The sequence below is a fragment of the Zeus faber genome, assembly GCF_960531495.2.
Source record: "Zeus faber genome assembly, chromosome: 1".
Classification (NCBI taxonomy): domain Eukaryota; kingdom Metazoa; phylum Chordata; class Actinopteri; order Zeiformes; family Zeidae; genus Zeus; species Zeus faber.
This window is the reverse complement of record NC_137193.1, coordinates 43253456-43276617: the sequence shown is the minus strand read 5'-3', so window position 1 is coordinate 43276617 and position 23162 is coordinate 43253456. Positions and strand designations below refer to the sequence as shown.

The window sequence follows — 23162 nt, the reverse complement described above, 5'->3', positions numbered from 1 at the left end:
AAAACTCTCTTCACCTGTGACAAATGTTTTTTAAACCCAACAGTCACACTGGACATTCACAGGTTTGCACATGAAATAAACACATTTAAAATGCCACAGAAATTTATTAAGGCAAAATCCGGACAATGCCAAATAGAGCAATTACAGACATACTGGAATATATAAAATTCTTAGTGCTGAAATACAAACCAGCAGCACTTAAATAAGTCGTTTGGAAATGCACTGCACAGTGATTTTTATATAGATGCCACTACTGGACATATTCCCCCAGCTTATGTATAGAACACTACTAAAATGCAATTTGACACCGAGGAACAATTCTAATGATTAAGGCAAAGCTGACAGACAGGAATGGTTTTTAACAAAGCATATGAAGCTTCTGGACGGGTCAGGTTGCTTTAAGTACCACTGCCATAAATTACAAATACATGAATCATCAACAAACAAACTTGAACTGACCTTGACATAGAAAAAGATGATCCCAAGTAAAATTAAATTTCTGTGTCGTTCACTCACATTTAAAATAATACCTCTAGTAAGAAACAAACATTATTTCACTGGTATCAAACAAACTCTGGCTCCTGGTCCCGGCTCCTGGTCAGCGGCAGCTTCTTCCTGCACGACCGGGCCCAAGGGTTCTCCACCAAGTTCAGCATGGGAGAGCAGGGGTAGTTGTTGTTGGACTGGTTCAGGTTGAGCTCTGCCAGGCAGGTGCTGAGGTCCTGGCCTCCCTCGGCCTCCTCGTCTGGGGGCTCGCTGTCGGGCAGCGTTGGGATGTCGCCTCCATCAGATTGCATCCCCAGGTCCAGGTCAGCATGGGCCGTGGACTGAGTAGAGAGGTCCAGGCTATCACGGTAGCTCCCGTGGTCGTCCTCCACGCTGACCTCACTCTCCTGTTTCACCAAGCTGTGGGGGAGCCTGGAGAGCACCGTCCGCCGGCCGCTCTCGTCCTGCTCAGAGTCAGAGTCTAGCAACTGTTCACTGGAGCCCAGAGAACCCAGGGAACTGCCTGGAAGGTCAGAAGAACAAGGAACAACTTGGTAAAAGTAAACATTAAATTTGTTTAAAATTTAAGCATTAAAAATCAATTCGAGTCATAATTTTATTTGACAGTACATTTTCATAAAGGAGGAATTTGTCTTTAAGGGTTTGTGCATTGCTGTACAGACAATTAACATACAAGCTCAACAGTTTAACAGTTTAAATTAAATGGCTATGGAAGGGGCTAAGAAGCAGTATTGACACTGGGTATAACTAGAAATGTAGGGGATATTCCGTACGGGACAAATTAATATGTATACAATAATATACGCATGGCCAAAGATGAATGAGTAAGTCTAATCTATTAAGATGTAATTACTAAACGATCAAGTGTCTCTATTGACATAATATCAAGTACGGGCATAAAAATAGAAGGAATTAATTTAGGACCTAAAGTGTTACAGAACTAAATTTTGGCTTGGAAAACTAGATTAACTCTGACCTTCAGTAGATGGAAGTGAATTCATTAAAAGTCCAACTATCTCCACACCTTAAACTCAGTGGCATGTACCTACAACCAGGGGGCGCCATCACCACTAGGACCCATGTTATTAAATCACTTTATCCATCAGAAGTAGCTGAACCAGTCCAGCATCAAAGTACTAATAGTACAGAATAAGAATCACCACTTGGAGTAAAATGGTGTTGCGTAACGATGCTTTATCAGAGTCTTACCACATCCTTCCTCCATCTTGTTGGAGTCTGGGCAGCTCTGCTCTTCTTTGCTTCCTTCTGAGCTGACGGGCATGGAGTCATCGGTAATGCTGCTCTGAACCTGTGGATAGGACGACGAGGGTCCACGTGAGAAGACGCCGAAGGAGGGAACTAGAAAAGGTCAGTGGCACTGAGTCTGGAATATCTTGGTCCGATTTATTGCCAACAGAACAATACTTTTATTTTTTCCTATAAATGTATTGGGGAGGCCCTGTTATAGACTGGCGACCTGTCCAGGGTGTCCCCCGCCTCTCGCCACCTGACAGCTGGGATTGGCTCCAGCCCCCCCGCGACCCCACGAGGATAAGCGGTATAGATAATGGATGGATGTATTGGGGAACGATGTGTTAACCTTTTAGTACATTTTCTATAGTTGACCATAATTTAACAGATTCAAAAAGCAAAAATGCTTAGTCCTTACTAGGGTTGAGCGATAGAATATCTTAAATTTTTTTTGGATACTTAAATCCCTGCAGCAAAATAAAGTCAATTATTTATTGTGATATCAGACTAGATTTTGTCTGGGACTTTGGTTATTGTAATATGTTAAATGTCTCTAGGACTGCATTAAAGTAAAATAATACAATTTTCTGAACATCAGACTGTTCCATCTGTTAAACGCCTCTACCAGCTTGACCATAATGTCCACATACTAATAATTGTTTCTCCCATATATCTTGTGTCTCACAAGTATCTTATGAAAGCAGAAGTGGTCATTTCTACAAAAAAAATACAAAATTAAAATCGGCCTTTGATCCAGCCTTACTCTCCATCAACAGTACCTGTATGGTGGGGGGGGTGGAGCTTTTGGACTGGAAGATGGAGGTGTAGAAGACGATGAGGGCCTCCACGATGCGGGCCTGGTGCGGGTAGTCCACCAAGGAGGACAGGGACACTGTGGCCCCGGTGGGACGGGGACGCATCAGGGATGGACCGAACACGATGCCCAGGTTACTGGGACTCATCTTGTTATCCTGCTCCAACTCTGCAATCCTGGGGCGGGGCGAGGTGGAGGGAAGGGGTTAAAGGAGCAGGGTGCCATTTTTAATTAACCTAATCAGGCAGAATCTCAACTCTCATTTTCAAGATCTGGTCAAGGCAACAGCATCAGAACACAGAGAAAGAGAAAAATACATACCCAATAAATATGATAACAGGTAGATTAATGTAGATTTATGGTAAAAATGAATATCCATCATAGAATCAGATTAATTAGTCTTTGGATCAAATCTAGTCTTCTGTTTGACCACTAGCTATAATAGAATTGTAATAAAACTGTTGGTATTTAATCGATTTTTTTTTTATTAGATTTGATTGTTTATTGTAATTTTGTGTTTTTGTTTATTATTTGGTCTTGTTTATTGGAAATTATTTTATTGTTTATTTTAAGGTTTATTTTATAACGCCAAATTTCAAAAATGTTTTTGCAAATTCTTGTGTTTATTGAATATTGCAATTCTTTCTGTTTTTATTTGTATATATTTATTATTATTGCCTATTCCCTCCTGGGATGAATAAAGTAACCATCCATCCATTTGTCAGATTTATCCATCTATAACAACTATAACACATGTATTTCTCCTCCACCTGCGCAGGTGGCGTATGATGTAGCGCAGCGTGGTGATGTTCGCCCTGGGCAGCTCCTTCAGCAGCTCCCTCAGCCTCTCCACCAGCACTAGGACGTCCGGGTCGGTGTCGGGGCCCAGGTCCACCAGTTCGGGTCCCCGGGCCCCTGCGATGCTGCTGTTCCCGGACTCCGCCTCCTCCCCCTCAGGGGAGTCTGCCTCGCTCTGCAGGCTCTCCTTGGCCAGACCCATAAGGTTGTGGTATAGACGGAACAGCAGCATGGGCTCCGGCAGCTGAAGGTGAAGAAAATTCAAGTTCAAGAGATTTGTCACACAACATACGGTCATACATATATGCAGTGAAATGTCATGACACACGGTGATTTCACACAATAAGCTCTAAAAATACAAAAAATACTAAAGAGGACAGGAGAGGCTGATCAGGAAGAGAGCTGTTTGTAACTGTTGGATTCCATAAAATCTAATATTTTAAATTGTTAGGTTTATTTATCTGGTTTATAGTTAATTGTTTTGCTCAGATTTTTATTATTATTTTTCTCCTTGGCATTTTTTAGGCTCGTATCTGGCCCATGGAAACCACAGTACGCACTCACATGATTGAGGTCTCGTTAGAACCGGGACATCTCAGACATCTTGTGTTTCAAGTTTGATCCATATCGATTTACATTTGGTGCAAGAATTAGTGAAAAGCCATTGCAAATATACCGGAAGTTGAAGAACGTCATACCGTGATGAGCTTGTGGAGCAGGACGCTTTGTGACATCATCATCCAATTTATATGATGTACATTTTTTATATATGTCCAGCTCTCTGGTGGTCATTTGCACCCAGAGAGGTCCACGGTGTAGGGCTGCACGTTCAATCGTCTTTTCATTTTCATCGCGATACGGACATTCTCGATACACATCACAAAAGACTGCCTGAAACATGATGAATAAGAAATAATTTATTAAATAAATGATTTTTTTTTTTATTTTTTTTTTTTAATCCATCCGAGAGAGCGAGACCATCCATGATCGATTAAGTAGTGGATTCGTTCTCTGTTAAAACAGACGGCTCTCCAGTTGAAAACGCTCCAAAACCAGGAAGTGATGACGCAGTCACAGAACTTGCAAAACTCGGAAGTAATACTGCATTCAACAGAACCCGAACTGTAATTTGTGTCCCCCGGATATATTTTTTGTTTTACGTCAAGAGATGTTTTTGTTGAGTTCAGAAATAATTGTCTTATTAGCTGTGTAATGAAATAATTGTATTGTTTGTGTGTTTTCGTCTTCAAATGCCAAGGAGAAGTTGAATGTCTAAGACAATAAAGACCCAGTGGGCAGAACGTCCACCCTGCGTTCAAAGTAAACTCGGAAAATTTGTAATTGGTGTCGGTAGGAAGTGATGCTGGGAACTCGGAAAATGTAAATTTAATTTCTAACTAACACGACCAACCTGGACCCTGTGTATTGTGGCCTGACTTATATATATTTTATTGTTAATTCATATTTATTGTTTAATGTTAAGTTATTTTTGAAATTATTGGGTTTATTGTATATTGCCAAATCTTTTCCATCTTCTACTTAATTCCTGGATGTATTGCATATTGCCATTTAGTTTTTTCAAGTTCAAGGAAAATACAAGTTTGAATTATAGTTGTAAACTATGCCTCAACACATAAGACGTTATTGTGACATAGGACAAAACTATCTCCGATCCATAGGTCAACATGAGGTCTACCTCCACCCTCACTCAGTTATGATGATGTAGTTGTGAGTTCACTTAAGTCTGTAGGAAAGGCACTGTTCACCTGAGTGAGAGACACAGGGTCGAATGTCCCTTTAATTAAGTAAGATCCATTTAAAAGTGTACCTGTCTGAGGTACAGCTTCAGGACGTTGCTGATGTCGTGCGGGGAGCACTGCGACAGGTCCACCAGCTCCTTGCCGTTCTCAAAGGCTTGGCAGAGCTTCTCCACACGGGTCTTCACCCCATTCACCCTGTAGATGCCCTGTGTAGGGGCAAAAGGGAGGGTTGGAGCACCACAGAGTCTTGTGGGCGTCATGTGTAATAACCACTTGTGGATCAAAGGTGATGGACTAAAAGTCAGAACGCAAACTGGGTTCTGTAGCCCGCTAGGGGTAGCTGGAGGAATTGCAGGGGGGCTGCAGCAAAATATTTTTATATATTAATTAAATTTTATCAAAAATTAAACATTAAATTAAAAAAAAAAAAAAAATGGATACAAATACTTTTCTACTTTTTATTTTCCCAAACTATATACACAGACACTCACCTCACTAATGAGAGTATTTTTATTGTTGGATTTGCGTTTCCCCCCCAGCAAGATTTCCAGCAAGAAGCCTTGCATAAAAAGGTTTTGGAAACCCCGGACAAAGTCACGACTGTTTGCGGGTGCATTTGTGAAATGTGGGTGACCGAAAACACTATACAGAAACGCATATATCTTCACTCTTTTCTCCCTCACCTTCATTTTGAGCGCCCTCCTCTCGATCTCTGAGATGCATTTGGTGATGATGAAGGGGATTCCATCGCCGACTCCACTGGCCACAACAGAGAACTCCCTCCCAAAGAGCTGAAGGCGACCCTGCAGCTTCTTGTGGCCGCACCGGATGGCCAGCATCTCCAGGCAGCGCTTGTGGCACGCCAGGGAACACTGGACGACAATTTGGTGCATTTCAGTCCAGACAATGAACATGAAAAAATTTAATATATTATATTATATACAGAAAGAGCCAGAAATACAGAACAGAAATAGCCAAATATATAAAAATATACAGAATAGACAAAACGTGATTCTATGCACAGGATAAACTATTGGTATAAATTATATAAGGTAAGGTAAATCAAGGCAACTTTAAAGTGATTATATGGTGTGAGTGACATTTTAAGAGCTCAGCACTGCAGATTTGGTATTCTGTACAAGCTTGAAAAAAACGTAATAAAAAAAAAAAAAACAGTCCCAAATTAATTATTTTCGCAAATGAAGTAACCTCGGCCTGATTGTTAAATAAAAACACTGAACTTGAAAATTCCCTGGGCCTGAATATTAAGGAATCTGAGGAAGATCAGGGTTCTCACCTCCTCGCACTCGGCTCCTTGGAAGTACACGTAGCTGTCACACTCACGGCATTTCGCCGGCGTTCGCAGCTTCCTGAGACGATGCGTCTGAGCGGCTTTGGACAGGCCGACGTTCCGGAAAGGTCCGGTGGAAACCGAGACGTCAGGTTCCAGGCCGTTGATATCTAGGGTTTTATCCATTGACAGTTTATTACTGTTTAGATCATATGTTGGAGCAGTGCTAGGAACATAACACTGCCAGCTGGGCAATTATTCAATGGTATAGGTAAGTGTGCTTAAGCGACATTGTGATGAAAAACTAAATTAACACTCATTTTGTGATGAGACAATTATAGTGAATTATGATTTAAAATGTATCACGATGTGTGAGGTCTGCAGGGAGTTTTGGTGCAATATCGTATTTAAGCTGCATTGAGTGATATTTACCTCCACTCCTGCCACCTATAACTTTTTAAGAAACCAAAAAACTCAGAGTCCTCATTTTGATATGTCCTATTATGTGACTGGAGATAACGACCAGGGGTTTCTTACCTTGTGTTTCAAAGGACGTCACGTTTCCGTCTTTGTCGTCTGCGTCCTCGTTGGACGACATGGTTCCAGTGGAGGAGGTCCGAGCCATTTTACTGATGTCATCTGAAATAACCCACAATGTTTTAGTACTTGTCAATGTTATTTAGGAAAGCCATTTAGTGTTTAGCCGCATACTTTAAGATGGTGAGGTGCAAGTCTGATAATGGGCAGCTTTTAACTGCCCTCGGGTTAATTTGATTTCTAATCAATTCTAATCTGATTTATGATGCCATTCTGACAGCCAGTTTTTAAATTGCACAAAACACCATCTTACGTGTGCTAGTGGTAGGAGACTCCAGACCCCCGTCTCCTCCCACGCTGTCGTCACTCACTGTCGAACTCCACGACTTGTGGCCGAGCCCTGAAGAGTGAGTGATTGATTGATTAACCTCAGCAGATAATCTTTTTTCATCATCATTTTATTATTATGCACTTTTGACAGTGTGAATTGCTTATATAGATTTATTCTATATAAGCAATTCACACTTTAGTCTATTGCATTTAAGGTTAATTGTATATTGCCATTTTTTTTCTCCTCTATTTTTCAGTAAATATGTAGGTTTACTGTATAGTGGCAATTTTTTACTTTACTACTTTCTTTTTGTTGCCTATTTTTTTTTCCTGTGAGCTGGGATGGATTAAGTACTGTATACATCAATCCATCCATCCATGTATTGCTTAATATTGCGATAAATCGATCAATACAATAAATAACGATAAATCTGGTTCCTGAGCCACAGTTCGGTGAAAACAGCGCTGGAGGTTCGCACTCTTTCTGTTGCTCTCCGTGTCTCTGCTGTCTCCCGTGCTGGTGGAACTGTCTGCATTGCTTGAATTCTCTGTGTTGAAGCTGTCGTTCCTGAGTCTGTGGCCGTGCCTGAAACACATTGGCAGATAAAAATAACTTAAAGCTAATGCTTTTCCATCCGCTGAGTGAACAGGGGAGCGCTTTGATGTCCCAAAGAGTCAAAATAAAACCATATGGCTTGGCTGTATTTTAGAATCTATTATAACTGTGCAATGATCTCCTACAATCAACCAACTGTGACTCATTTTCATTGGATAAAAGGTCCCTCTAGCCTTTAATTAGTATTAGACCAGTAATGTGATTTTTACTAGGCACCCCAGTAATTTTGGGTACATTCTGGACAATGTAAAACTTTTCGTGGAATTACGAGGGAAGGTAGATTTTTCCAAGACAAACTTGTGCGGTGACATCACTATTACGGATCACTTATTTTGTTCAAAACACTAGCATGTAAAATTAAACGAAAAGGGGAAAGCAAATAAAAAGCCCAGACATTGGACGAAGGGGGGAAACAATGTCTCTTATATCTGAGTGATGCAAGATACACCTTCTGTGTCGTTCAGGAATGCATTTAAATGTTGAAAAAAAACCTCTTGTGCTTGTTGAAACAGTAGGTTTTTTGGGCTGAAATAATTTTTTTGGTAGTTAGGGAGAATCACTGACATGGCCATAATCGTGGACTTGCTCTGGAATAGCAACAATGACAAGATGACTGTCCAGATAGGGCTATTGAGATGTTCTCCCTCTCCTTCTGTGTTTTTATTTTCCTGCCATGACTGCGTAATCTCACTGTGTGGAGGCCGAGCTGGAGGGGGAGTAGGGCTCGAAGGAGTAGTGGACACTGGGCTGCTCAGGAAGCTGCAGATCCCTGACGTGGGCGGCGTACTGCTGGCCCAGGTCGTACAGTTTGCTGCTCTCACACAGTGTCTGGTAGTGCACGGGCAGGGCCACCGTCTGCATGTGCATGATCTGGTAGTAGGAGATGGTCGCCTGCAGGAGGAGGAGAGGGAGGGATTCATGAGGACAGGGAACAGGTTTTATTTTGTACAGAAGACATTTCGGGGGGAATCGATGTCTGTACTGACGGAGCGCAGCGTCTGGTCACTCTGCTTGATGAGGTCCTGCAGCTGCCTCAGCACAGTGACCTTGGTGTGCTCCAGCTCCAGATGCTGCGCGGTGGCATCTGCGATGCAGGTCCTGTAGGTAGCCTCTGCCTCCTCTGCCTAGAGAGAGAGAATATATCCAGCACAGTGTTACATTTTACATTAAGTCATTTAGCAGACGCTTTTATCCAAAGAGACTTACAAGGGTGTTTATTCTCTTTACTTTTATTGTTTATTTTAGATTTATTGTACATTATCAAAATTATGTACAGGTACTCCTCACTTAACGACTGAGTTCAGTTCCTAGGACCAGGTTATTAAGTGAATTGGTCGATAAGTGAGGACCTGTGTTATTTCATGGTAAGGGGGCGTGGCCATTGCGTTTGCAATGGCCACGGCGTGATGAGATTTATACAGAGTGAGAGTGTGTGTGTATATATACACACACACACACACACACACACACACACACACACACACACACACACACACACACACACACACACACACACACACACACACACACACACACACACACACACACACACACACACACACACACATATATATATATATATATATATAGTTTATAAAGTATATATAGTGAATATCGTTTATAAAGTGTATAGGATATATAGAGTGTAAATAGTGTATAAAGTATATAAAGTATATATAGTGTATAAAGGGTGAAGCGCGCACGCCACGGTATTGTATGCAGCGTACAATACAGACTGGTTGGAGAGCTGGTCATAAGTCTGAACGGTCATTCAACAGGTAGGTCGTTAAGTGAGGAGTACCTGTATTATGAAATTGTATATTGAATTTTTTTCCCATTTTTAGTATTTTTAAATTAATGCATATTGCCATTTTTTTTTCCTTTATTAGTATTACTTTAGCGCTATTGCCTCTTGTTTTTGAGGACAGCTGCTGTAAAACCGGAATTTCCCTCCAGGGATGAATAAAGTTTCTGTCCATCAGGCACGGCAGTTTCGACCAGCTAAACTAAGAGAGCAAATTTTCATTTATTTGAACTATCCCCAGAAGCTTCATTAAACGTGATCTGTAGGTTCCTGTGACCTTGTTTCGAGCCTCCTCCTCCAGGCGTTTCTTCTTCTCCAGGGACTTTGCAGTGGATCCTCCTCCCTCCTCCTCGGCTCTGCAGGCGGCTGCTTTGGCCTTGTCGTAGTCCTCGCAGCGCACCAGGTAGGCATGCTTGGCTTTACGCAGGTTCACCTCACACTCCATCTGCAGGCCCAGCAATGCATCATGGGCATCGTTCTATTCAACGGTCCATCTTTTATGAGCTGCTCCCGTTAAGGTTATGCAAGTCAACAGCAAACAAACGAATGAAAAAAGCTAAATGTGTGTGTGGTCATACCAGTTTCCTCTTGGCTCGAATCCAGTGCTCCTTGATCTCTTTCCGCCTCTTTTCATGCTCCTGTTTACGCTGCATCAGTGGCTGCACACACACAAAATAATGTGTGGGACAGGCTCCAAACTTCACCCTCAATATTTTGTTTAACAACATACAGTAATGTCAGGCATGTGCCTAGCATTTTGTGTCTCGTGTATTGAAAATTTATGTACATGAAATAAAAAATGTATTTCATAAACAAGGTGACAGGGATTCCAAACGTCTTCATTATTTTGTAATGTTCAACCTGTGTTGAATATGCATGTTATAAGATGAAATTCATGTGGTGAATTAATGCACTCAGCACTCCCCACTGGTGTGTACCTGTATGTATGTCTGGTTATGCAGAGTTGCATTGGCCTGTTGGAGCCCGACACTCTGCTCCTGGTCCTGTTCCAGAGCCAGAGAGTAGATGGAAAAAAACGGCATGTGGGGCTGGAGGGAGAAGACACACAATACACACACAAAATAATTGATTCGATTTTATGATGGTCCTAAACTTTTAGTGTGGACCGATACTGATCCAATTCATTATTTTTAGTCTGAGGTCAGTAAAAGGATAAAAATGAATAATGATTGACATAACATTCCATAGCACAAAAAGCAGGCTATTTCTAGCAGTTTAGTTTTTTGGAGATATTCTCAGATACTCTATTTTAGTCCGGTAACTTGTTATTTCATATTGTACCAATTTTAAATATTAACACCTTAATATAACCCATTAGCAGGATCAAGATGAGAAAAAAAAGTGTTGTTTACATGTGTGATGCTGTGTTTGCAGGACTGGTACAATCTCTGCAGGCCCTTGGAGAACTCCATCTCTGGAAGGTAAAAACATACCATGAGTTATGGGTGGAGTAAAAACCATCAGAGAGGGATATTTTTAACGGTTTCGTTTTGTTCCCAAAAAATGTGTCAACCCACCTAGCGAGGTCCTCTTCTCCACGTAGTTCATCAGGTCCTTCATGTACTTGGAGATGGTTTTGGCGTATAGCAGAGCTGAGTCAACGCCTCCCTCGCTGTGCTGGAGGATCACGTTCACCTCCTCCACTCGGCCTACACACATACACACACACGCACGCACGCACACACCAGTCCATTTGCTGAGCAATCAAAAGTTCCCCATAAACTGATTCGGATTCAGTTTCTGTTAAATTAGACTCAAAAATAGAAAGACAATCCATTGTGCATTCATGGATTGTAGTGTGGTTAGGAGGGATGTTTGGCCCCTCACGTTGCATCCGCTGAGCCGCAGAGTTTTAAACCAAAAAAAAACCTCAGTTAAGTAGTTTCTTCTCTTTCTCCATTGATCACTGGCCCTTTGTTAATCTGCATAAATGAAAAGTTGATCTTGCTTCAATCAATACAGGAAGCGGAGAGGCCACGAAAAGGTCTGATTGGTGCTTAGCAAGATCAATGCCATTAAGAAAATAATGCATTATCCTGTTTTGATTAATTGCAATGATTAGTGACAAACAAGAAGGATTAAAGGGTTTTAAACCTGTGATCCTCCATGGGTCAGCTAAAGAGAGATAGAGTTTACTGGGAAACAAAAATGAACGATAATGATAATACTAAATTTAGGGTTAATCATTTATACTAAATGTTTTAGAAATCAGTAAAATTAAATGATTTAGTAGAAATTAATATACATTTATACAAAATGATTTACCCATGTCCTGGTGGTCGCTCCTCCACTGCCCCCCCTCTCCTCCAGAGGCAGCGTACAGGTTCTCCATTGACTGGATGGAGAGGACAGACATAAATCATGAGCGATCAGTCGTGACCAATCAGCACCTCCACTCTAATCTAAAGAATCCGCCTCTTTTGAATTGCATTTTTACGTTTGTGTTTTTTTTGTATTTCATTACTAATTTGTTTTGCCGGTGTTTTCCGACGCTAGTAAACTGCAGTATGGGATGTTGATCTTGGCTAGTGATCTGACTGTAGGTGTTTCGTGATGATTTAATATCACAAGCGTCTTTTTTTTTTTTAACAATTTTTAGCTTTTTTATTTCTATGCTTTTATCCTTCTTTGCTTTTATATAATGCCTTTTGCACCTCATGTAAAGCACTTTGAGATGCCCTTGTGTATGAAATGTGCTGTACAAATATTCTTGCCTTGCCTAACAGCAAGGTTATGAAATTAACCAACACATTCTCAAAATACTCAAAGTTAATGAGGCCTATGAAACTAATGATGTATAAGGAGTATTTTTGCACTCCAGTCTTGACAGGAATGTGCTTGTGTAGGTCCATGTGCCCAGAAACACACCACTACATGAACTTTTTCATTTATCGTCATCTCTACCATCTTGCAGATACTCACGCGGCTCTTCTCCGAGGGCAGCAGGGAGAGCAGCGTGCTGCTGTCCACCTCCCCCATGAGCAGCTCAGACACACTGGGAGAAACAGAGATGAAGGATGGAGAAATCAAAGTGAGTGAAGGAAGCTTCATGAATAACTTTTGTGTCCTACGCAGGATGGATTTGCTTTTTTAGAACTTTTAGAACGATTGTTAAAAGTGGGTCGTTTGATAAAAAAGGAGGACAGGACAATGGGAAAGGGTAGAGTTGACTGAAACAAAAAGAAAAAAAAAAAGAAGACATTTTTTGGTTGGCAAGTAATCTTATTTGTAAGAAATAGTTAGGGTTAGAAATACTCATTGGTAGTAAAAAAAAACAACAAATTAAAAAAAGGATAAAAAAATAAATTTAAAAAATAAACAAAAATCAAACACATAGAGCATGTGTTTGTTTTTTTTCCTCCTCTCCTTTGCAAACTTCAGTGCCTCTCTTGTCGATTTTTATATTTTTGATCTCCCCTCCCGGCTTTGGGCCAGCCATAGTCTTATCAACTATTAACTGTCTGTCAAAAAGTTAATAAAATACTCGTTATTATAGGAGGTTCTGAAAAATACAACAACAACTGAAATGTGTTGTTTTTTTTCTGAAAAAGTTGATTCGAGAAAGAGGAAACGTCCTTGTCAGACAGAGCTCTGCGCGGCTCCACTGTCTGCACAGCACTTCCCACACACACACACACACACACACACACACACACACACACACACACACACACACACACACACACACACACACACACACACACACACACACACACACACACACACACACACACACACACACACACACACACACACACACACACACACGTTTCTCAACCTTTTTGGTAAATTTATGTTAATGTACAACATTTATTGCTGTTCTTCGTCTGCAGGCAATCAAAGAAAAAAATGTCATGATCTTCCTGAGTCGATGAGCAATCTGTTCTTCATGAAGAGTGTGTTTCAACTTTGGGTTTTGTGTCATAGGATAAAACCACTTCCTGTTCTCGGCTTTGCCTCATGCAAATGCGTCAGTATCTCTGCAGTGCTCCCGACCCCTCCAACAGACGCCGTTACTATAGAAAACACACTGTGGCACATTACACAACTCTAATGCAGGTTTCCTCAAACAGACCCATCCACATACGATAACAGTTCACCACTACATAGCACCAATTTATAATAGTTATACAACAGTTTGGGGCTGGGGTTAAAAAAATATATAAAAATGATCAATACAATGCAATTATATGAATCTTTCTATTTTCATTCACAAGATATGCGTCAGTCACAAATCAATTGAAATATTTAATTTATGTATGAAACTAGGGCTGTACCAGACTCAGAATTTTGTCAGTCAAATCGGATTCGGCTGTTCAATGTGAATATTCAACTAATCGTCAGCGTGGAGGGAGGGGCGCTATCCCGAGGGGGGGGCACAGAGATGGAGCGATTGGGGTGCATTTTGAACACCTGTCTCCCTCTCCGTCTGTACTGAAGATGCACGTGCTAGCGATGAGGTGCCCACGATCGCCGACCAGAACACTGTGTATTTATTTTAGTTGTAGATTATTTTATTTTACCTCTCCTTATGGAACAAAATATGTGGGTTTGGAAGCCATGGGTAATGGGTACACTTTCTCTGTGACTCTCTCCCCGATCATCCCCTCTCCATGCGTGATGCGGCGCCCTACTATGAGACTGAATCCGAGATCCTGCCCAATACCCATTCCTACAAGTCAAACAAGCAGACACTTACTTGCTGCTGAAGGCAACTGCGATGGTCTCGATCGCCTTCTCAAAGTCCAGTTTATCTGCCTCATTACAGCCCTCGTAGTGGAAGCCTGAAAAGCAATAATCCAAGTTTGTTTCATGATTCCCAATATGAAGCATGTGCAGTTCTCAACAGATAAGAAAAAAAGATGTGCCAGTTTTTAAAGCTTGGTTAGTTGAAGTCACCAACTCCATACATGTCAAGAGGATCCGATTCAATGTCTCCCAGGTCTACCATCTTTGATACAGTGTCTCTACATGCTTTTTTTCCCACTCCATTATGACTTTGTCATGTACACTTTTCTTTCTCAAACTTTGTATTTTGACACAGAGCATCAGCATCAAATATGCAGATTATTTTCCTTATACTAGTTTAAATAAGAGAAATTCTTATTAACATTTCTTTATGTTTATCTTATTCTTTTTTTTGGGGGGGGGGGGGGGGGGTGTAGGGATTTTTGTTTGTTTGTAAAACTGAAAACTTTGTTATTGAATTACTCATAAACCTTGCTGACCTTTGACCTTGGAGATGAGTTTCCCAGCAGCGGTCAGGATCTCCACGGTGTTGAGCAGAGGGTACGTGTTGATGACCTGACGCAGGACGCGGAGAACCTCCCCCAGACACTCATGAGCTATGGGCCGGAGACTATCCTTCTTATCTGGAAGAGAGGGAACGAGGAGGAGAGAGAGAGAGAGAGAATCAGGATCACAAACAGTTTATTCGGAAAATAATTGTATTGTTCATTTCCATAAACAAAGAATTGTCTCTGCATTGGGCGTTGCTTTACAGGCAATTAGCATGAAACAAGCTCAGTCTAGAGAAAGAAAACAGAGAAACAAATGTACAAAAATATACAGAACATGTGGAGAGAGAGCGTTGGACAGACGAGAAGAGAGACAAGATGGTGATACAGATAACCTAAGAGAGATTTCTTCGAGATTTAATTACCCTATCAGAGACAGACAGACGTAGACAGACAGACCAGCAGAAAGGGCTGATGAGAGTGGTGTGAAAGGACAGGATGTCAGACAGTGGAGGGAGACCGTCAGCTCTGTACCTCTCGTGCTCTGTTGCCACTAGCGACAGGTCTGCAGGGCCACTTCCCCATTACCCCACCCACCCACACCCAGTCTGGTTTTCGCTTTGTTTGCCGCAGAGTCCGATGGTGAGGTGAGCTGAGGCTCCGTCACAGAGAATGTGAAGCTTCTCTTCTCTATTGCTTGGATGGATTAAAACCTCATAAGTAGATCCTCAGTTCTCCTCAACTATTTTCATGCAGTAGCAGGAGCAGCAAATGTCTCCAAAGAAAAAAATATGGACACTGGAAACACAAATACGGTGCTGGCAGATGGATACACTAATTTATTGCTTTTTAGTGCCATTGTTTCTTCATGAGATGATATTGTCATACAGGGCTGGGCAATCACAACAAAATCAAATATCACAAAATCCTTACATCAAATACCTCCATATATTGCTTTTTTGGTGATGACCATCTGTACTTTCAGATAGAAGATATTTACGCACAAGAGAAACAATGATTAGTTACAGTACGTGGGTATTACTTGGAAGATTTGTTTAATTTAATTTATTAGTATTTGAGGATTTCACTGATAGTTTTATACTTTGAGCTGCCATGTATTCAGTTGTAAGAAACCTCAGCTGGATTCTTTAACATGGGATTTTGAATTCCTCAAGATATTTGGATACCTTTCATCAAGATGAAAATACCCTAATAAAACAACAATTATTGTGATAAATAAGCCAATCAGACCCTGGTCAAACAGTAGAGCAATAAACTTTGAAGAGCATATTGATCAGTGTGATCAGAGCAGCAGGGTCTGATGTCCGAGGCGCAGGGTTGGAGCGATGCAGTGTCCCATCGCAGGAGGAAGTGGAAATGAGGCCTTTCTGTCAGAGGCCAACTATCATGTCTTCCTTTTAAGGCTCTCTCTGGGTGGAGAACACCACCCAACGGCGCCAGATAAAGGCTGACACAAAGACACAGAAACCCTGATAACCAATTCGTCCCTACGAGGAGAACTGCCACTTAGACTGTAAACTAAACCTAACTGTAGAGGAATAACTGCCCTCTTCCCAACAATGTGTTAAACAAAAACAACAGAACTTTAAGAACACTTTGTGTTGAGGAAAATAAATTGATGACCCAAAATTATATTGATAGATTCTTTTTGTATCATATACAGTTCTGTACAAAGGTTTTAGGCACCTTGAGATGACATTTTGAGGCATTGGTCTTAAATGGTTATTTTATATCTTCTGCATTAGTGTGTCAATATGTCTGTATCGTGATAACGACCCCGAACATACAGCTAGAGTCACAAAGAACTATCTTCACCAAACGAAGAACAAGGAGCCCTGCAACAGATGCTACTGATCTCAACATCAGCTTTGGGATTATTACATCAAGCGACAGCAGCAACTTGACCTGAATCCACAGAAGAACTGTGGCAAGTTCTCCAAGATGACACACACACACACACACACACACACACACACACACACACACACACACACACACACACACACACACACACACACACACACACACACACACACACACACACACACACACACACACCTTGAGAGGAATAAAGACTAGAAAATGAACAGACTAACAATTAGAAAAACAGGCCTAATTATAGTGCAATGGTTTCTAAGCGAAATATATAGGATCCTTTCCTTTTTAAATGATGAATGTTAGAGCATTAAAAGCCACGACTTGACACACGTACTTTTTAACAATGGAACTAAGTTGGTTCGGTGAAACGTGTTGCTGTGCAGGGGAACAGAGTGTGTGAGAGTCTCAGTAAACAAGAAGCTAGTTTCCTGCCGTGCGGTCGGCTCTGTGGGCGCAGCGGAAACACAGCCTTTCGGTTGGAGAGAGGAAGCTCTCCGCCGCTCGTTAGCAGACTCTGGAAAAGTATTTTGTCAACTATTATATCTCCTCCTTATCAAAACAGATCAGAGCAGACCCCACCTCCCCTCCCACCCTCCCCCAAAGTGGACGTGTGCTGACTCGCTGCGGGGAGGACAGCAAATTCACAACACTGCAGAGCGCCACACACGTACACCACACAAATCAATAACAACCTAGAGAAACAACGGCTTCCTGTCACTGTCCATTATCCCAAATAATCATAAGAGACAATGAACAAAAGGTGTTATGGTTTTTTTTGCCGCTCCATTTCTCTTCCTCTCCTTGTTCGGTAATTCTTAGCGAACAGAGCGGTTCACCAACCATCTCCATGTGGACTTTACTTCACAAATAAACTTTCAGGCGTCTTGCAGGGACCTGTGACTTTGCAAATACACCACCAGCAAGCTTACAAAATAGTCAAACTCTTTCCTTCCTGATCCTTCAAGTCTAGAGAGTAATTGCCTCGGATGCCTCGGAGGCAATTCTCACATCTCTCCCACACATCATTCCGTCTTGAAATACTCGGGGGAGAGAAAAAGGCTTCCAGCAGTAGATTGACGGCTGGTTATGGACAAGTTTCTTAGCTAAGAAGTAAAAAAAGGTTTTCATGGCTGTGATTGGCAGAAACTTTGGCATTTAAAAGTGGGAATGACAGCACAACCTCTTTGTCACAAGACAAGTAAGGACCTCAAAATCAACAATTCCTCAGCATTGCAGTGGAGAAAGAAACTGGAGCAGAACATGAACTGGGAAAGGGCAAAGTACGACATGCCAACTGTCCTTCACTCACTCCTTGTGGTTCTACATGAACCTGCTCTCGGCCGTACAAACCCCTGTCAACTATTCTACAAAAAGTGTTTGGGGAGAGTTCATTAGCGGCGCTTCAGGAACCCAGATCCCCCTCCTTATGCTCTTACCCTCGGCCAGCACCACGTCCTTCAGCTTCTCCACGGCTTCGGCAAAGCGCGCCACGTCCCTCAGCAGGGCGGGGATGTCCTCCACCTCGATGGCTGCGCTCTCCAGACCCTCCGCAGGGGTGGTGGGGGTCAGAGCCCCCTTCCCCTGGCCTTTGGTGAACACCCACGACTGCAGCGGGAAACCTAGGAGACCCAATAAAAAAAAGCACTCAGTCACTCAACCCCAACAACAAAACGCTTAAAAGAACATTTTGCTGAGTTTGCCAATTCTAGTCACATCTCATTCAAGAATCTCTCCAACATTTTCACGTGTGTCATGTTTTTTATGATCTCTAAGAACATTTGGGTCAATAAAGGGAACATGCACATAATTTTAGTGGTATTTGGTGTATTCAGCCATCTTTTCCACACAGAGGTTGTTCCTAATGATAGAAACTAAAAACACCATCTCTTTTATGTTTTTATATCTAAAGCGGCTCTTTTTGGTCAACAGGTTTGGGTATATCCGCAACTTGAGGATCTAATGCTTCTAGTTCAAACCAGCCTATGGATACAGGAGGTCAATTACAGGAGATATGAATAGAATAACATTTCACTTGACTCTGTCAACTCCTCCAGGGAAAATTCCACTTCAAAAGCAAATAACGAGCAGCAACCGGAGCAAATTCTGGCCGAGGTGTACATGAAAACCAACATACACCTCCTGCTTAGATTCTGTGGTTTGTGTAGTGTGGCGAACTGGTTGCCGTCTCATCTTCATCTGTAGGAACATAAGACAAATTTCTAGACATTGATCAGTGGTTCGGTTTGGCAGACCTGCGGCGCTGGCGTGGCGGCTCAAGGCCGTGGGTCTCTTCAGGGTGGCCACGGGGGACGGGCAGCCCACCCCGCCGGCCTGCAGACCGGCCAGCTTGCTGTGCTGGGTGCTCGGAGTGCCAGGGCAGGACAGCAAGGGGTCCAGGACCCCGGCGGAGGCAGGAGTTAGGGTAGAGGAAGAGGAGGGGAAGACGGTGATATCAATAGCATCTTTTCGAGGCTGCTCCTGGAGAATGGACAGCTAACGGAGACGCACAGGGGGAGAGAGATAGGGAGAAGGGGAAAGACAGAAAGAGGGATCAAAATGAGTGGACGGTTCGCGAGAGACTAACAAAAAGGGCATGACAAGAAATGAGACAGACAAAGGTCATCACATGATTCATGTCATCGAGCTCTGCCAAACAGCATGTGAACAGCAATGTGACACTCTGCTATAATGATCAGGACGACTGGTGACCTTAAACAAAGCTGCTGTTGGTAAACACACCAGTGGAGATTTTCACAAGATCCTGTGTGGGCTTGTGCAACACTTCCTGACAGAGCAGTTTGAGGGTGTGGCGAAGCAGGGCATGAGAAGTTGGCTTGTTGTTCCAAATGAGGATACAGTCCTTTCTCTAAACCCAACTTTTACCCCGACTTTTCAGGTCGTTTGACAGATGTGTGATCCAGCCATCTTTGCTGTGAAACACAGACTGTACTATGACAAGCAGCACGAGCAGCTAGAACCTAAGAGCATCTGCATCATAGAAACTGAAACAACTGGAGCAGGTGCCTCCCCTGCAGCACCTCATGGCTTTCTAATCTATGACTAGAACGGTGAAGAACTTAACCACATCCCTCCAGACACCAGAGAACCTGGTCATCCTGGCCTTACAAGGGATGCAAGATAATACATTTGTAAAAACAAACGTACCTGTTTCAGCCACACATTGGGTCTGCTGGGCAGTATGTCCAGTCTGGCCTTGTCCTCCGATTTCCTATCTCTCTGACTTTTGGAGTAAGGGTTGAAGCTGGTTTTGCCACAACGTCTCATGTTTGAGCCTTTAGGTGAACTGCAAGTCACTATTGAAACTAGTTTGAGCCTGCGAGAGAACTCCATTTGGCTGCTTAACCATCTGGGTGGCTAAGACTGTGTGACATACTTCCTACGTGGCAGCAGTGAGTCAATAAATATAATGAGGACCGTTCACCAACAGCAAAGGTGGAGATGATTGTTTAGTACGTTAAATGTGGTTGACATTCATATTGCTTGAAATTGAATATTTGTATAGTAATTTAAAGTGTAAATCCATGATCCAATCCTTCTCCGACAAAATAAAAAAAAAAAAAAAAAAGACGAATGTACAATGACTAAATACTACAATCCACAAATCTGTTTTCGGAACATGTGGATGCGTTTGGATTTGTATCCCTGTTTTGTGACATGTTGGGGGCACGAAGGGGGGTTGGAATGGGTGGAAGCACGGAGTGGATCATGGACTCGATTGGACTCTCACAATGGCGGACAAAGTCCTAAACAAAATGATAAACTACTAACTGTAAAGTTGGCAAATGTGCTGGCATTGCAAAAATAAAATGAGGAAGAAAACCTGAAAGCATAGTCGCCATAATGATGTAAAAACTTGCAGAGAGCACTTTGTTAAGGTTTTACGGCCCTGCATTATTGGCGACCGCAACCACATCCACCGGAGTCCACTCCAGAATCCACTCCAACCATAACAACCCAGGGTGAATTGTGACACAGAATTCCTTCCATACTGTTCTTTTTGTGAATTCACCCATATTGACAGTTCCCCATCAAAAACCAGCACTACCGGTTCATCAAACTTTCTCTTGCCGGGAAAGTTAGCAAGACAGAAGAGCCCATGCAAACATGTCCTTTATCTGAAACACACACACACACAATGGATTACTACTTTAAAGATAATCAAAGTGACCCCGGGACTAAAGTTATCACCCACAGCCTTAGAGTTCCACAGTGAAAAATAGTTTTTCCCAACTGAAAGTGTATTTTAAATGTATTAAGTGAGATAAAAAAATATATTTTTACTTCTATGTAGTGTTTTGTGTGTATACTTGAAGCGCATCTTTGGTTCTCATTTACCTACATGTACTATGAAGTGGCTCGTTTTAGTGATGACGACCGTCCAGCTGAACATTATTATTACACGGCTACTGACTAGATGTAAACGCACCAGGATGACTATTGAGCGTCAATTATTTAACATTTGCACGTGGAAGAGCTTCCGCTATGAAAATAGTTCCAGAGCCAGGTGAAGCTACGGACATGAAACCAGAGAGAAGGGGTTGCCCGTGACAACGAATCGGCGGTGATTAACCCCAATGACTGACCGCTCTGATAACAACAAGAGTTTCCCCCGGAGCCACAGCGTGATAATAACTGTGAATACAAAAAAACAAACAAACAAAAAAAAAAAAAAACTCACACTAAATGCAGCAAAACTCATTTCAGATAACACACTGAAGTGAACTTTTTTCCTGTGTTTCCGAGCCGCGCGGAGCTCAGCACTCACCGGGCAGCCGCTGCTCTGCGGCCCGGGGCTCCCCGCTCGGCTCTTCTTGGAGATGGAGGGCGTCTTGATAAGCTCCCGCTTCTTCCTGGTGAACATCTTCAGCGTGCTCCTACCGTCCATGCCGGCCTCTCTCAGCTTGCCGCACAGTCCCCCCACCCACCCCCCGATTCGCCACTTGTCTCTCCGTCCAGGCACCAGCAGCGGGACGTCGGACCCGGGCAGCAGCACCTTCAGCCGGGTGGAGCCGCTGTGCTTCCTCCTGTCGCACATGGAGCGCAGCCTCAGTGACGCAGGGCAGTGGCCGGAACACTCAGCGCATGACAGACGCCGCGACGGGAGGCTTCCTCGACGATCACTGCTCACACGCTTGGGCGTGGGACTGGAGCATTGTTTTGGGGGACAATGTCTGGATTGGACTGAGCCCCGCTGCGGCTGCACGCCACAAGCTGCCGTTCAGCCTAATCAGTCCTAAAAAAATCCAGCTGTGAGGGTCCACCCTGTCGGTCCCATGCAGCCATGCAAAATGGAATAATATATATACACACACACAGTAACATGCGATCTACTGTTGAAACATGATCATATGCAACGGAATCATACTGCAAGAATTATATGCAACTTAAAGCAAAAATAATATGCAGCTTACTGCAAGAATAATATGCAGCTTACTGCCAGAATATCAGCAGCTTACTGCAAGAATAATATGCAGCTTAATGTCAGAATAATATGCAGTTTACTGCAAGAATAATATGCAGCTTACTGCAAGAATAATATGCAGCTTACTGCCAGAATATCAGCAGCTTACTGCAAGAATAATATGCAGCTTAATGTCAGAATAATATGCAGTTTACTGCAAGAATAATATGCAGCTTACTGCAAGAATAATATGCAGTTTACTGCCAGAATATCAGCAGTTTACTGCAAGAATAATATGCAGCTTACTGTCAGAATAATATGCAGCTTACTGCAAGAATAATATGCAGCTTACTGCAAGAATAATATGCAGCTTACTGTCAGAATAATATGCAGCTTACTGCCAGAATATCAGCAGCTTACTGCAAGAATAATATGCAACTTACTGCAAAAAGAATATGCGACTTACTGCAAGAATAATATGTAACTTACTGCAATAATTCTGGGACTTACTACTAAAGAAAGGAAACGTAATTTAAAAAAACATAGGCAGCATATATATATATATATATATATATATATATATATATATATATATATATATATATATATTGTGGCCCCTTTACTTCATAGGTTTCCTCATTACGCTTGGGATGGGCTTTTAAAAGTTCTAATTTAGTTTGTTACCGACGATGTTTTCTTTAAATATATACGGTGAAGGAAAACACTTGTAACTCATTTATGCAAGTTTATTTCTTTCAGTTATCCGCCCATCATAAGGTGGTGTACATTTAGTCTTTACTGGCTTGTACTGGTCAGTGTATCCAACCAGGTGAAAATTTGTTCATAAACTACCCAGACATAATTAATATTCACGG

The 23162-nt window shown here is 42.2% G+C and overlaps 1 protein-coding gene across 3 annotated transcripts; it reads right to left on the bottom strand.

Moving 5' to 3' along the window:
- Positions 1 to 84: 84 nt before the first annotated feature.
- Positions 85 to 21786, bottom strand: arhgap45b (Rho GTPase activating protein 45b). Of its 3 annotated transcripts, none has more exons than XM_080000405.1 (24): positions 21652 to 21786; positions 19118 to 19358; positions 18302 to 18484; positions 14958 to 15101; positions 14429 to 14513; positions 12652 to 12724; positions 11995 to 12064; positions 11247 to 11378; positions 11082 to 11143; positions 10647 to 10757; positions 10287 to 10367; positions 9986 to 10153; positions 8891 to 9028; positions 8596 to 8795; positions 7768 to 7874; positions 7272 to 7358; positions 6959 to 7060; positions 6428 to 6591; positions 5814 to 6002; positions 5199 to 5336; positions 3343 to 3614; positions 2538 to 2748; positions 1717 to 1816; positions 85 to 1009 (listed from the first exon to the last, which is right to left on the bottom strand). In XM_080000405.1, the coding sequence occupies exons 1-24, from the start codon at positions 21769 to 21771 to the stop codon at positions 564 to 566; spliced, it is 3624 nt and encodes a 1207-aa protein (XP_079856531.1). In that variant the 5' UTR covers positions 21772 to 21786; the 3' UTR covers positions 85 to 563. The 3 variants fall into 3 exon arrangements, with proteins under 3 accessions (XP_079856531.1, XP_079856529.1, XP_079856530.1); XM_080000403.1 differs by having other exon boundaries at positions 19118 to 19343; positions 21652 to 21779; XM_080000404.1 differs by lacking the exon at positions 21652 to 21786 and adding an exon at positions 20707 to 20803.
- Between the last annotated feature and the right edge of the window lie 1376 nt (positions 21787 to 23162).

What these genes read in the sequence shown, in the direction of transcription:
- arhgap45b (XM_080000405.1), bottom strand. Translation starts at nt 21,771, where the DNA reads ATGGACGGTAGGAGCACGCTGAAGATGTTCACCAGGAAGAAGCGGGAG. An exon ending in CACGGAGAGCAACAGAAAGA is followed by an intron (nt 7,359 to 7,767) that starts GTGCGAACCTCC and finishes CTCACTCTTCAG; the next exon opens with GGCTCGGCCACAAGTCGTGG. An exon ending in GGAGGGCGCTCAAAATGAAG is followed by an intron (nt 5,337 to 5,813) that starts GTGAGGGAGAAA and finishes GCCCCTACACAG; the next exon opens with GGCATCTACAGGGTGAATGG.